Source organism: Durotheca rogersii, assembly GCF_024521655.1.
Source record: "Durotheca rogersii strain YMJ 92031201 chromosome Unknown GGS23scaffold_46, whole genome shotgun sequence".
NCBI lineage: Eukaryota > Fungi > Ascomycota > Sordariomycetes > Xylariales > Xylariaceae > Durotheca > Durotheca rogersii.
Genome location: NW_026251277.1, coordinates 167,344 through 179,178, shown reverse-complemented (window position 1 = coordinate 179,178; position 11,835 = coordinate 167,344). Strand labels below are relative to the sequence as shown.

The 11,835-nt window shown below is 37.1% G+C and overlaps 1 protein-coding gene across 1 annotated transcript; it reads left to right on the top strand.

Moving 5' to 3' along the window:
* The first annotated feature begins 10,587 nt into the window (after positions 1-10,587).
* On the top strand, positions 10,588-11,835 carry GGS23DRAFT_398437 (ribosomal protein L11). The gene is made up of 5 exons (XM_051513565.1): positions 10,588-10,984; positions 11,045-11,078; positions 11,169-11,289; positions 11,346-11,670; positions 11,725-11,835. Exons 1-5 carry the CDS (start codon positions 10,981-10,983, stop codon positions 11,736-11,738), a joined length of 498 nt encoding a protein of 165 aa, XP_051367432.1. The 5' UTR covers positions 10,588-10,980; the 3' UTR covers positions 11,739-11,835.

Below are 11,835 nucleotides of genomic sequence, written 5' to 3'. Positions count from 1 at the left end.
TAAGGAGAGACCTGAGGTCCTATAAAGAGGAAAATTGTAGTATGTAAACCTAAGGTTCTTAAAGATAGGCAGAGTACAAGGGTACTTAGAGATATGGACAACTTACATATACCTGCCTCTACAGGTACCATATAGGGAGGGGGGGGGTCTATTAATACTATATTAGTAACCCTTTCTATGACTGGATATAGTATCTACCTCGTAATAAGAGTAAGTTAAACTCTAGGTTAATATTATTATCATTTCCCGATATAGTTACTATCCGGATATAATATCCTTATTTTAAAAAAGGTATATTTTATAGGATTACTTAGTTACCTCTATATTACTAAGTACGTACCTTTGTACCTTTGTATCTTTTACGTCTATTACCTACCTCCTAACCTCCTACCTACCTACCTACCTACCTCTTCCATAGGTTCGAAGATAGGTTCGAAGATAGGTAGTAGATCATGGTGTTTGTAGAAAAAAGATAAAGACAATAGGTCTAGGTAGGTAGGTCTAGGTAGGTAGGTCTAGGTAGGTAGGCCTAGGTAGGTAGGTAGATAGGTAAGTAGGTACCTATGGAATATATAGACATTATATCCGTTTAGATATTATTATATCCGTCTAGATATTATCATATCCGTCTGAATATTAATTCCTACGTAGTTATAAAAACTATCTTAAAATTATAAAAAGGAAAGGTAATAAGGTCGGTACCGCGACCCTTGCTATAATTCTTTTAGCTCTTTCGAAAGAATAATTAATTAAGGTAATCCTTACTAGATTTAGTTACCGTATCCGTACCCCGATTCTATTACTAACATACTATTTATAGACCCCTTCCTCCTCGTATAGTACCTACCTACTTAGGTAGCTAGTTAATAGGTTGGTACCTGTACCTGGTTGGCAAGGATGAGTAAACATTACTATTAACAAGCGGTATACCTTAAGTATCTATATGCTTATAAGTATAGGTACTTTATATAAGTACCTACCTACCTATCATATAGGGAGGGGGGGGTCTATTAATACTATATTAGTAACCCTTTCTATAATTAGATATAATATCTATCTCGTAATAAGAGTAAGTTAAACTCTAGGCTAATATTATTACTATTTCCCGACATAGTTACTATCTAGATATAATGTCTTTATTTTAAAAAAAGATATATTCCATAGGATTACCCGGTTATTTCTAGGTTACTAAGTACGTACCTTTGTACCTTTGTATCTTTTACGTCTGTTACCTACCTCCTAACCTTTTACCTACCTACCTACCTACCTCTTCCATAGGTTCGAAGATAGGTAGATAGATTCTACGCGCGCGAACTAGCTCCCATAGGTTCGCAGATAGGTTCGCAAATAGATAGATTCCACGTACGTAAACTAGCTCCCATAGGTTCGAAGATAGATAGATTCCACGTACGCGAACTAGCTCCCATATATTCGAAGATAGGTTCGAAGATAGATAGATAGATTCCATGCGCGAACCAGCTTCCATAGGTTCGTAGATAGGTTCGTAGATAGATAGATTCTACGTACGCGAACTAGCTCTTATAGGTTCGAAGATAGATAGATTCCATATGCCTGAACTAGCTCTCACAGGTTCGAAGATAGGTTTAAAGATAGGTTCGCAAATAGGTTCGTAGATAGGTTCGAAGATAGATAGATTCTACGCGCGAACTGGCTCTCATAGGTTCGCAGATAGGTTCGCAGATAGGTTCGCAGATAGGTTCGAAGATAGGTTCGCAGATAGGTAGTAGATCATGGTGTTTATAGAAAAAAGATGAAGACAATAGGTCTAGGTAGGTAGGTGGTCTAGGTAGGTAGGAAGGTAGGTAGGTAAGTAGGTAGGTACCTATGGAATATATAGACATTATATCCGTCTGGACATTAGTTCCTACGTAGTTATAAAAACCATCCTAAAATTATAAGAAGGAAAGGTAATAAGGTCGGTACCGCGATTCTTGCTATAATTCTTTTAGCTCTTTCGAAAGAATAACTAGTTAAGGTAATCCTTATTAGATTTAATTACCGTATCCGTACCCCGACTCTATTACTAACATACTACCATACAGGGAGGGGGGGGTCTATGGATAGTATATTAGCCATAGAGTCGGGGTACCGATACGGTAATCCTATCCGGAGGATAGTTATAATACGTATAACCCCCTGTTATGCTAATTAATTACGGGGTTAAATACCCCTATAAATACCTCTGTAAATACCCCTATAAAGGGGTGTCTTTTAGGGGAAACTCTGTTTTTACAGGCTAAAAAACGCGCTATGGGTCCCTAAAAATGCGTGCACCTAATAAAAACGGCGGAATAAATAGAGTTTTTCTTATTTAGCATATCCTTATTACCTCTTAAAATTCCTACGCATATTTACTAACGCGTTTATTTATACGTTTCTATTCTTATTTATATAATTCCTACTTTTCTCCGTATCTTATAATCTATCCTTATAATCTATCCTTAGTTTAATTAAGATAGAGTCGCTTTAAGTTAAAGAATGTCGTATATACGGAAGAATTTAAGCTATCGAGTAATTTATTAATTTACGAAATTACGTTATATCTATAAAAAATTATCTCTTTTGCCGCGAAAATATACGCCGTCCTACTTAGGTTAGTATTCTTTATTAGTAGTTTATACTTTACCGTTAATTCTATATAGGATTCCCGATCTTATCCTACGCTTAAGACGTTTTAACCGGTTCCGCGACTAAATGTTACTTATTATCGATTATATTTTACTACCGCGTAGCCTCGGGTATATAGTTTAAGCGCTAAAGAAGTAGCTTTACGCGTAGGTAACGTATTACGATAATAAATTCGAAGACGGTATAAGGTAACCCGACGTAATAGCGGTAACCCTTCTCCTATTCCTTTACTTTTTTCGTTAATAATATAATTATAATTAGCGGATTTAGCGGTAGCGCTAGAACTAGCGCCCCGAGGGCGACCTCCTCGAGTACTTACGCGAAAGCTAGCTCGTCGAGGCCGACCTTTACGTACGCCTACGTTAGAATAAGCGCGAGAGTTAGTTCGTCGAGGCCGACCTTTACGCGCGTTTACGCTAGAACTAGCGCTAGAGTAAGTATAAGTACGTCGAAGCCGACCTTTACGGCCCTTTACGCTAGAACCCCTTACGCTAAAACTAGCGCGAGAATAACCGCGCCTAAGCCGACCTTTTAATTAAACCTTTCCTTTAAATACCGCTCGCTTTTAAGAACTTAGTAGCGTTTTTAATCGTTAGAATTCGTTTATAATTAAGCCGCTACGGTAGGAGGAAGACCTCGACGTTAGCGCGGTTAGCGATACCGATTACGCGATTTTAATACGGTTTTAATTAGCGCTAAAGTAAGAACGACGTAAATATTATAATCGTTACGAGAAATATTAATTTAATATGGATTTAAATACCGCGGATATCTATAAGCGTTATTATAATAAAGACTAGAAAAGGCGCGTAAATAAGCCCTTCTTTTTTAACGTAGGTAATTATCTTAACTTTAATATCCTTTCTTCTTTTGATTTATTATTAGAGCTAATAATAATCGAAGAACTACTTATTACGCGGGTTTACGTAGTAATAAATGTATTTATAATCCGCGGCTAGTAGTATAAATATCGCGGCTACGTCGTATACTTTATACGTAACGTTAGTAAAGTATACGACTATTTTCCCCTCCTCCCTTAATATCTTAATATCGTTTTATTACGCTTACGCGAGCTAGCGTAGAATCCTAAGTAGATAACCTAGTTTCGAACTAAGTTTAGAATACGCCGGCGCGTTATCGAAGTATAGCTTAAGTATTTAAGATATAACTACCTAGGTTATAAAGACTTTAAATGGAATCGCGCCGCGTTAGAAGAGCTACCTAACGACGGTAATGTTTTTAAGTAGCTTAATATTTAAGACTTCGTCGATAACGGTTAAGCGCTTTAGACTAACCTAGTTACGGAGGGCGACCTAAAAGGGTTAGAGGCCTAATACGATAAATCTATTATATTAAACGTTACGTTAAAGTAAATTAAGATAAAGCGTTTAGAGTTAGAATTAAAGGGGGCGCTTATTTCTAAAGGTTATCCCGTTAAGCTTATAAGTACCTATTATTTATCTATACCTTTTATTTACTAGACCTTTATTAACGAATTCATACGTTTAACTACGTTATTTTTACTAGCGTTTCCTACTTTATTTCCGCGTAGAGAAGCTAAATTTATATATTTAAAGTAACGTAAGATCGATTTCGACGATTAAATATAATACGCTATACGTTAACGCGATAATCGATTCGCGTAATACCTTACTTTCCGCTTTATCGCGTTTAATATACTTATACGTTAGTAAGCGATAATAATAAATAAATATTTCGTAAAAAGAAAAGGCGCTTAGTAGTAATAAATTACGCGGTAAGATCTCGAGTAAGCGTTAGAAAACCCTAAGAGTACCGAGGCTAATGCGTTATTAAGGAATATTACGCGCGTTATAATTCATTTAAAGGATACGCGGCCTTTTTAGTTTAAACGAAAACGCGAATACGTTACTTTTATTAAGTGCCTCGGAATTCCTAGCGCTTTTCTTACCTTAAGCCCTATTAATCTTTACTAGCGGAGCCTTTTTTAATATATATTACGCTTTTAAGAATGGCTTTCCTCCCCTAAAATCTAACGCATGCGCTTATTCCGCGAGCTATTAAAAACTAATCCCTATATTACCGCGTAATATTTTTACGCTCGGAATTAGCTCTTCCGTAATATCGTTTTAATTAAGAAATTCGGTTTACGCGATTATTAATATCGATACGAATTTTAAAGGCGCGGGAGTACGTACTATTACGGGTTATTTTAATTTAAAGGTAGTCCGTTACTTAATATAACCTCTCTCGAATAACGCTAAAACTACGCTCGCATTTAGAGCTACTACGCCTCTACGGTTAACCTAGAGCCGCGCCGGCGCTTAGATTAAAATAAGGATAATCCGCTCGTACTATAGCCTTTAAACGCGCGGCCGTCGTTTCGTTAGCTTTCTTAGATTATTAATCGTTACTAACGCTATAAATACTCCCCCGTATATTACCTCCGTATTAATAAGCGTAAAGCGCGAAAAGCAGGACAGGGTAATAGCGTTTTATTACTTTTAGAATGCCGATTTCTTTTCCCGCGGCCGTACCGCGTCTACGCTGAGATTATTATACGGCCGTATAAAACCTAGTAGTTATTTAAAGCGTAACGTAACGACGAATAATTAAATTAATATAATCGAATAATTACCTTTACTTAGCTAGTTAATATCGATATTTCGCCTTATATTAGCGTAAAAGCTATTATAAATTACGTAGCGAAGTATTACTTTAAAGCGGAAATTAAAACCGATAATTATAGCGTCCTTATTAAGTAGATCCTCTTAAAAGTCTCTAACGTAAATCCTTTTTTTTCTTTTATATCGAAATTAATAAATAAATTAATCGGAAAGCGAGATTACTTTACGTAAGAGGTTTATTATATATTATATAGGCTATCCTTATAAGCTAATTCGCGTATTATACGTAACGTAGATTACCGGCCTTTAACGGAATAAGATTATAGCTTCGAACTTAGCTCTAGCGACGTTTCTAGCGGGCGTAATGCTTATGAAAAGTATCTCTAGCGCGATTTAAAGGTACTAAAGGTTATTAAATTAAGCTTCTTTCGCTTCGTATCGATCTAGAATTTTAATAAGCCATACGTTCGTAATTAACGCCCTTTCTAACGTAACGTAAAAGAGCGTATACTTAATTATTACCTTATCTATTACGTAAATAAAGGCCCTAGCGAGCTAGAGTCGTTTTACCGCGTTAAGCTTATATTAAATTATCCGTATATTAGCGAAAACGAGTTACTTTTAATTAACGGTACTTAATTTCTAACGCATATACTAGCGTATACGCGATATTAAATAACTTATTAATACGAGGATAACTATTACGGCGACCTTTCCGGACCCGACGAAGAAAAGTTCGAGCTCCTAGAGGAAAAAGAATAGGCTTTAAACGAAAAGAACTAAGTTAAACTAACGCGTCTATTCCCGAACTAAGCGCTTACGTAGGAAATATTTAACGTACTTAGGAATAAAGATATCGACGTAAACTACGATTAGGCTATATACGTAGCCCGATATAAGTACCCTTACTTTTACGATTCTACTTATTAACGCGAGATAATAAGTACTACGGATACGCCGGAGTAGGAAATCGTTCCCTTAAATATCCGTAATACGCTAAATCCGGAATAAAGGCTAATTTACGATACCGTTCTCGGCTACGTATAAAATCGTAACTAAAACTAGCTCCTATCTTAAATTAACGGTAGTAGCGGTACTAAAAAATCGTATCTAATTAAGATTTTAGCCTCTTACGTTCGCTAGGCTTTTACTTAGGACTTAGTAGCCCTTATTACCCTAACTAGCGCTACGAGTAATAATATTCGCGGGAGGACGATATATTCTTTCCTTCGTTTACCCGTAGAGCGTAACTTTAAGCCGCTCTTTAATAACGCTCTCGCTAAGATATAACGACGCCTTATTAACCTTCGCTATTTAATTATCGACGAAAAGAGTATATTAAGGCTACGTATATTTAGGTTTATTAACCGCCGTTTACGGTAAATATTCCCGCGTAGCTCGCGGGTTTTTAATAGCGTAAATATAATCTTAATCGGCGACTTCTTTTAGTTACCCTTAATATTATTAAAGCTTATCTATACTCTTAATTCGACGTATCTTTCGGTAAACGAATTCGTCGGTTATAATACGTATAGAGCTTTTTTTAAGTCGGTATTTCTATTAGTAGTTTAGCGCTAGATAGGCGAGGACTAAGCGCCTTTTCGAAAAGCGCTAAACGAGTTACGCTTAGCGTAAGTTTCCGCCGAGTCGTTCTAGCTCCTATCTACGAGAATAACCGCGGTATTAACTAAGTAAGATCGTTTCGGCTTTAAAAAGGCGGTACGTATATACTCTACGCGTAAAGAGGTACTTTAGTATAATTTTAATTATCTCGTAACGCTTAATTCGTTAGTTATTTAAACGTACGTTATTTATTACGGCCGAGGAGCGCTAAACGCGCCTAGCGACTTAGCCGGTAATCTTTTCTCTAAGCTATTATTTTATATAAGCGCTCGAGTAATGCTATTACGTAATATCTCTTCCGAAATACGGCTTATAAATAGCTCTTAAGGCTTTATTTACGATATAAGTTAAACGTAAGGCGTTAATTTTAAACGCGAGCCGTTAATAATAGTTATAATAGCTTTCGACGATTACGACGGGCCCGGGTTTAAAAATACTTAAGGAAATAAGCTACGCGATTCTCGAGGGAAAAAGATAATACTAATACTACGCGAGCGCTAGGAGTTCGATTATAAGGATATCTCCTATATACGAGAATAATTCCCCTTAACTATCTTATACGTAATAACCGTTTATAAAGCGTAAGGTATTACTATTCTTTACGCTATCGTTAAAATTATAAAGAAGGAATTCGCGTTAGGGTTAAATTACGTCGCCTATTTTAAGGTTATCTCGCTATAAGGCCTAATATTTAACGAGCCGTTTTATAGGAATGCGGTATATAAAAAGCTAATAAATGGTAAGTTTCTTTTTACGTTCGCTAATATTTAAGCTAATATATATTTCGTAGGTATAAAAGCTAAGCTAGAAAATAAAGATCTCCGTTTACGTATATAGTTATTTACTTAACCTCTATACTTACTACGATACCTTTATAAATAACGTACTTTAACGCTATAAATAACGAGTAGGAATAGCGTATATACGTTAATTCTATCGAGCGAGTATAATTTATAATACTTTAATTAATCTCTATATAGCTAGACCGCGTAAAAGTAAAGAGTACGGGTATAAAAGTAGCGTAGATATACCATTTTCTATATAGGAGTACGTTTTTCTTACTTTAATTACGGAGCGTTTCCTAAAGTACGTCGCTTCTTTCTAACGTATAAAGATATCGCGACTTCCTTAGTAATTAACGCCGTACCTTCCTTTAATCGCGACTTCCTATAACGCTTTCTTATTTACGAAATAAAATAACCTATTTCCTATTATTAATTACTTTTACTATTTCCTTTTCTTTTTCCTTACGTCTCTTATCCTTCTTATAACTACGTAAGTTTAAACCTTCGTATATAGTTAATTAAGCTTAAAACGAACGCTAACGATATTTCGTAGTCTTTTATTTAATAAAATAAGATTAAAGTAGTTAAAAAAAGTAAGAAATTTAATACGCGCGCGATAGATTTAGCTAATTAGAGTAGTATTTAGGATTTCGACTACCGAGCTCGCTAACCTAGGCCTCGATTAGCTATCGGCTAGCGACGCCTACCGCGTAGTTAGTATTAGTACTACGATAGGTAATACTAACGGCCTAGCGGCCGCCGGCGGCGGTAGCGACCCTCCCTTCCCTAGTATACCTTATAAAGTAAGTTATACTTTACGAACTTTATAATATAAAAAAAAGTACGCGATTAAGTAATAATATACGTAGGCGCTAATTTTACTATATAAAATCTACCTATAAACCGAGTCCGCCCCCTTATTAGTAGCGACGACGACGACGACGACGACGGTAACGACGACGGTAGCGACGATAGTAGCGATAACGACGGCGACGAGGAAAGAGCGTTACCTTATAAGGTATGCTTTAGACGAATTAGTCGATTATAGGCAAACGCTTACGTAAAAAGAACCGGTATATAAAATAGCATAAAAAACGCGAAAAGTTACGTATACGCGATAACTAATAAATATAAAAGATAATCGCTACTATTATTATTATAAGGGCTACTACGCTTACGCTAAGGTACCCCGGGAGGCCGAGCTAAAGCTCGCTAAATTTATAGAATTAAAAAAAGCTTTCGATTCTAAAAAAATTAATAAAAAGGTACGTTAATACGTAATAAAGTACGCTAGCGTAGAAATTCTAATTTAAAGTAGGCTTTTAATAAAGTCTATAGGAAAACTAGAAAGGTAATCCGAAAGGCGGAAGAGCGGGTTATAAAGCAATAAGGATTAGATATTAACGCTCTTTCTAATAACGAATTATTACGAGAAATCCTACGTATATTACGAGAAAAAAATACGGGTACGTAAAAAAAAGCAGAAAAGAAACGTAAAAAGAAGTAATAAAGATATAAGTTTAAAGGATTCGTAGTTTTATTAGGCATAGCGCCCTTTTTTAATATAGAAATTACGTACCTACGTAATTTTAACTTTAAAAAAATTTTTCTATACTAGATTTCTTTTATATTTTATTCTTCTTAAATTCGTTTTACTATATACGTTTTTTATCGTAAATAATATACGCTTTACTTGATACAATATACGTTAACGTAAAAATTTAAACTAGTTTCGAATTTATAAAAGATAGTTTCGTATGAACTATAAGTTTTCTATATATAATTTCTTACGTTTTCTAGGTTTTCTATAATAAATAAAGTTCGTAGCTCTAAAAATCGTTATTAAATAAACTAAGTATACTTTCTATATCTCTCTATCCTCCGGATAGGTTATTATTTTTAGCGTTTACGTTAAAAATAAGCCCGAATTATTCTGCTTCGCAGAATAATTCGGGCCTTATTTTAAAATCTAGTAAGGGTTACCTTAGCTAGTTATTCTTTCGGAAGGGCTAAAAGAATTATAGCAAGGGTCGCGGTACCGACCTTATTACCTTCCCTTCTTATAATTTTAGGATGGTTTTTATAACTACGTAGGAACTAATATCTAGACGGATATAATAATATCCAGACGGATATAATGTCTATATATTCCATAGGTACCTACCTACCTACCTACCTACCTACCTACCTACCTAGACCTATCTACCTAGACCTGTTGTCTTCATCTTTTTTCTATATACTATGATCTACTACCCATCTTCGAACCTATCTGCGAACCTATCTGCGAACCTATCTTCGAACCTATCTGCGAACCTATCTTCGAACCTGTAGGAGCTAGTTCGCGGGCGTGGAATCTATCTATCTTCGAACCTGTAGGGGCTAGTTTACGCGTGGAATCTATCTATCTATCTGCGAACCTATCTACGAACCTATCTACGAACCTATCTGCGAACCTATAGGAGCTAGTTCAGGCGTATGGAATCTATCTATCTTCGAACCTATAGGAGCTAGTTAGCGTACGTGGAATCTATGGGAGCTAGTTCGCGTATATGGAATCTATCTATCTTTAAACCTATCTTCAAACCTATAAGAGCTAGTTCGCGTATAGAATCTATCTATCTATCTTCGAACCTATCTTCGAACCTATCTGCGAACCTATCTGCGAACCTATAGGGGCTAGTTCGCGCGTGGAATCTATCTACTACCTATGGAAGAGGTAGGTAGGTAGGTAGGTAGGAGGTTAGGAGATAGGTATCAGACGTAAAAGATACAAAGGTACAAAGGTACGTACTTAGTAACATAGAGGTAACCGGGTAATCCTATAGAATGTACCTTTTTTAAAATAATAATATTATATCCGGATAGTAACTATGTCGGGAAATAGTAATAATGTTAGCCTAGAGTTTAACTCCTTCTTATTACGAGGCAGATACTATGTCTAGTCATAGAAAGGATTGCTAACATAGTGTCAATAGACCCCCCCCTCCCCGTATGGTAGGTAGGTTCTTACCTATAAGGTACCTACCTAGGTACCTACCTATTTAGGTTACTTATGTGTCAGCCACTTAGTGTGGCTCAGAATGCGACTCGAGATTGTCAAGTTGCTTAAGTAATAGGCATGAAACATGTAAAACCCCCACCACCAACCTAGGGTTTGTCAAGCACACAATAACTGACCGAATTTCTTACTGGGTTTTTTTTCCTCCCTTACCGATTACAAGTGCATCTCGCGGCGCTCAGAATACCTTCCTCCCCCCCCCCCCAAAAGTCTTGCCGCGAATTCTAAGAAGGAATCGTCCGTGTTTATATTCGGAATTATGCGTAAGTGAGCCAGCGTTGCACGGCCCAGATCCCTGAATTGAGCTGACACGACAAATCTAGCTCCCAAGTTCGATCCTAACGAGGTCAAGGTGATGTATGTAGTGATATTGTCGTTGTCTGCGCATCTTGTCTGGTGCTGGAATTGGGATCAATTCGGCTAGAGACTAAAGCACAAACTGTGCAGTCACCTTCGAGCCACTGGAGGGGAGGTCGGCTCCTCGTCCGCGCTCGCACCTAAGATCGGACCCCTCGGTTTATCGCCCAAGAAGGTCGGAGAAGATATTGCGAAAGCTACGGGTGATTGGGTAGGCATATATCACCGCAAACCCTTAAACGAGCTAACAAGTATTGTGAAAAACAGAAAGGTCTGCGAGTCACCGTCAAGCTCACTATCCAAAACCGCCAGGCTGCCGTCTCTGTTGTCCCCACTGCTTCTTCTCTCGTCATCAAGGCGTTGAAGGAGCCCCCGCGTGATCGAAAGAAGGAGAAGAACATCAAGCATTCAAAGAGTGTACCGCTGGATGACATCATCGAAATCGCTCGAACAATGCGTTTCAAATCTTTCTCGAAGGATCTGAAGGGAACTGTTAAGGAGATTTTGGGGACGGCATTTAGCGTAGGTTGCCAAGTTGATGGACGAAGTCCTAAGGATATCAGCGACGACATTGAAAGTGGCGAGATTGATAGTAAGTTTCGGCTAACGCATCTTTTCACGAAGAGACGCTGACGAAGCAACCTAGTCCCCGACGAGTAACTGGGTTGAAAACGGGCTTCTTCTTTTTCCGCTGCATGTTTGATCAGGAGTTTAGGAATTGCTCGCGATAGTCTTCGCCAACACGCTCCGAATTGTG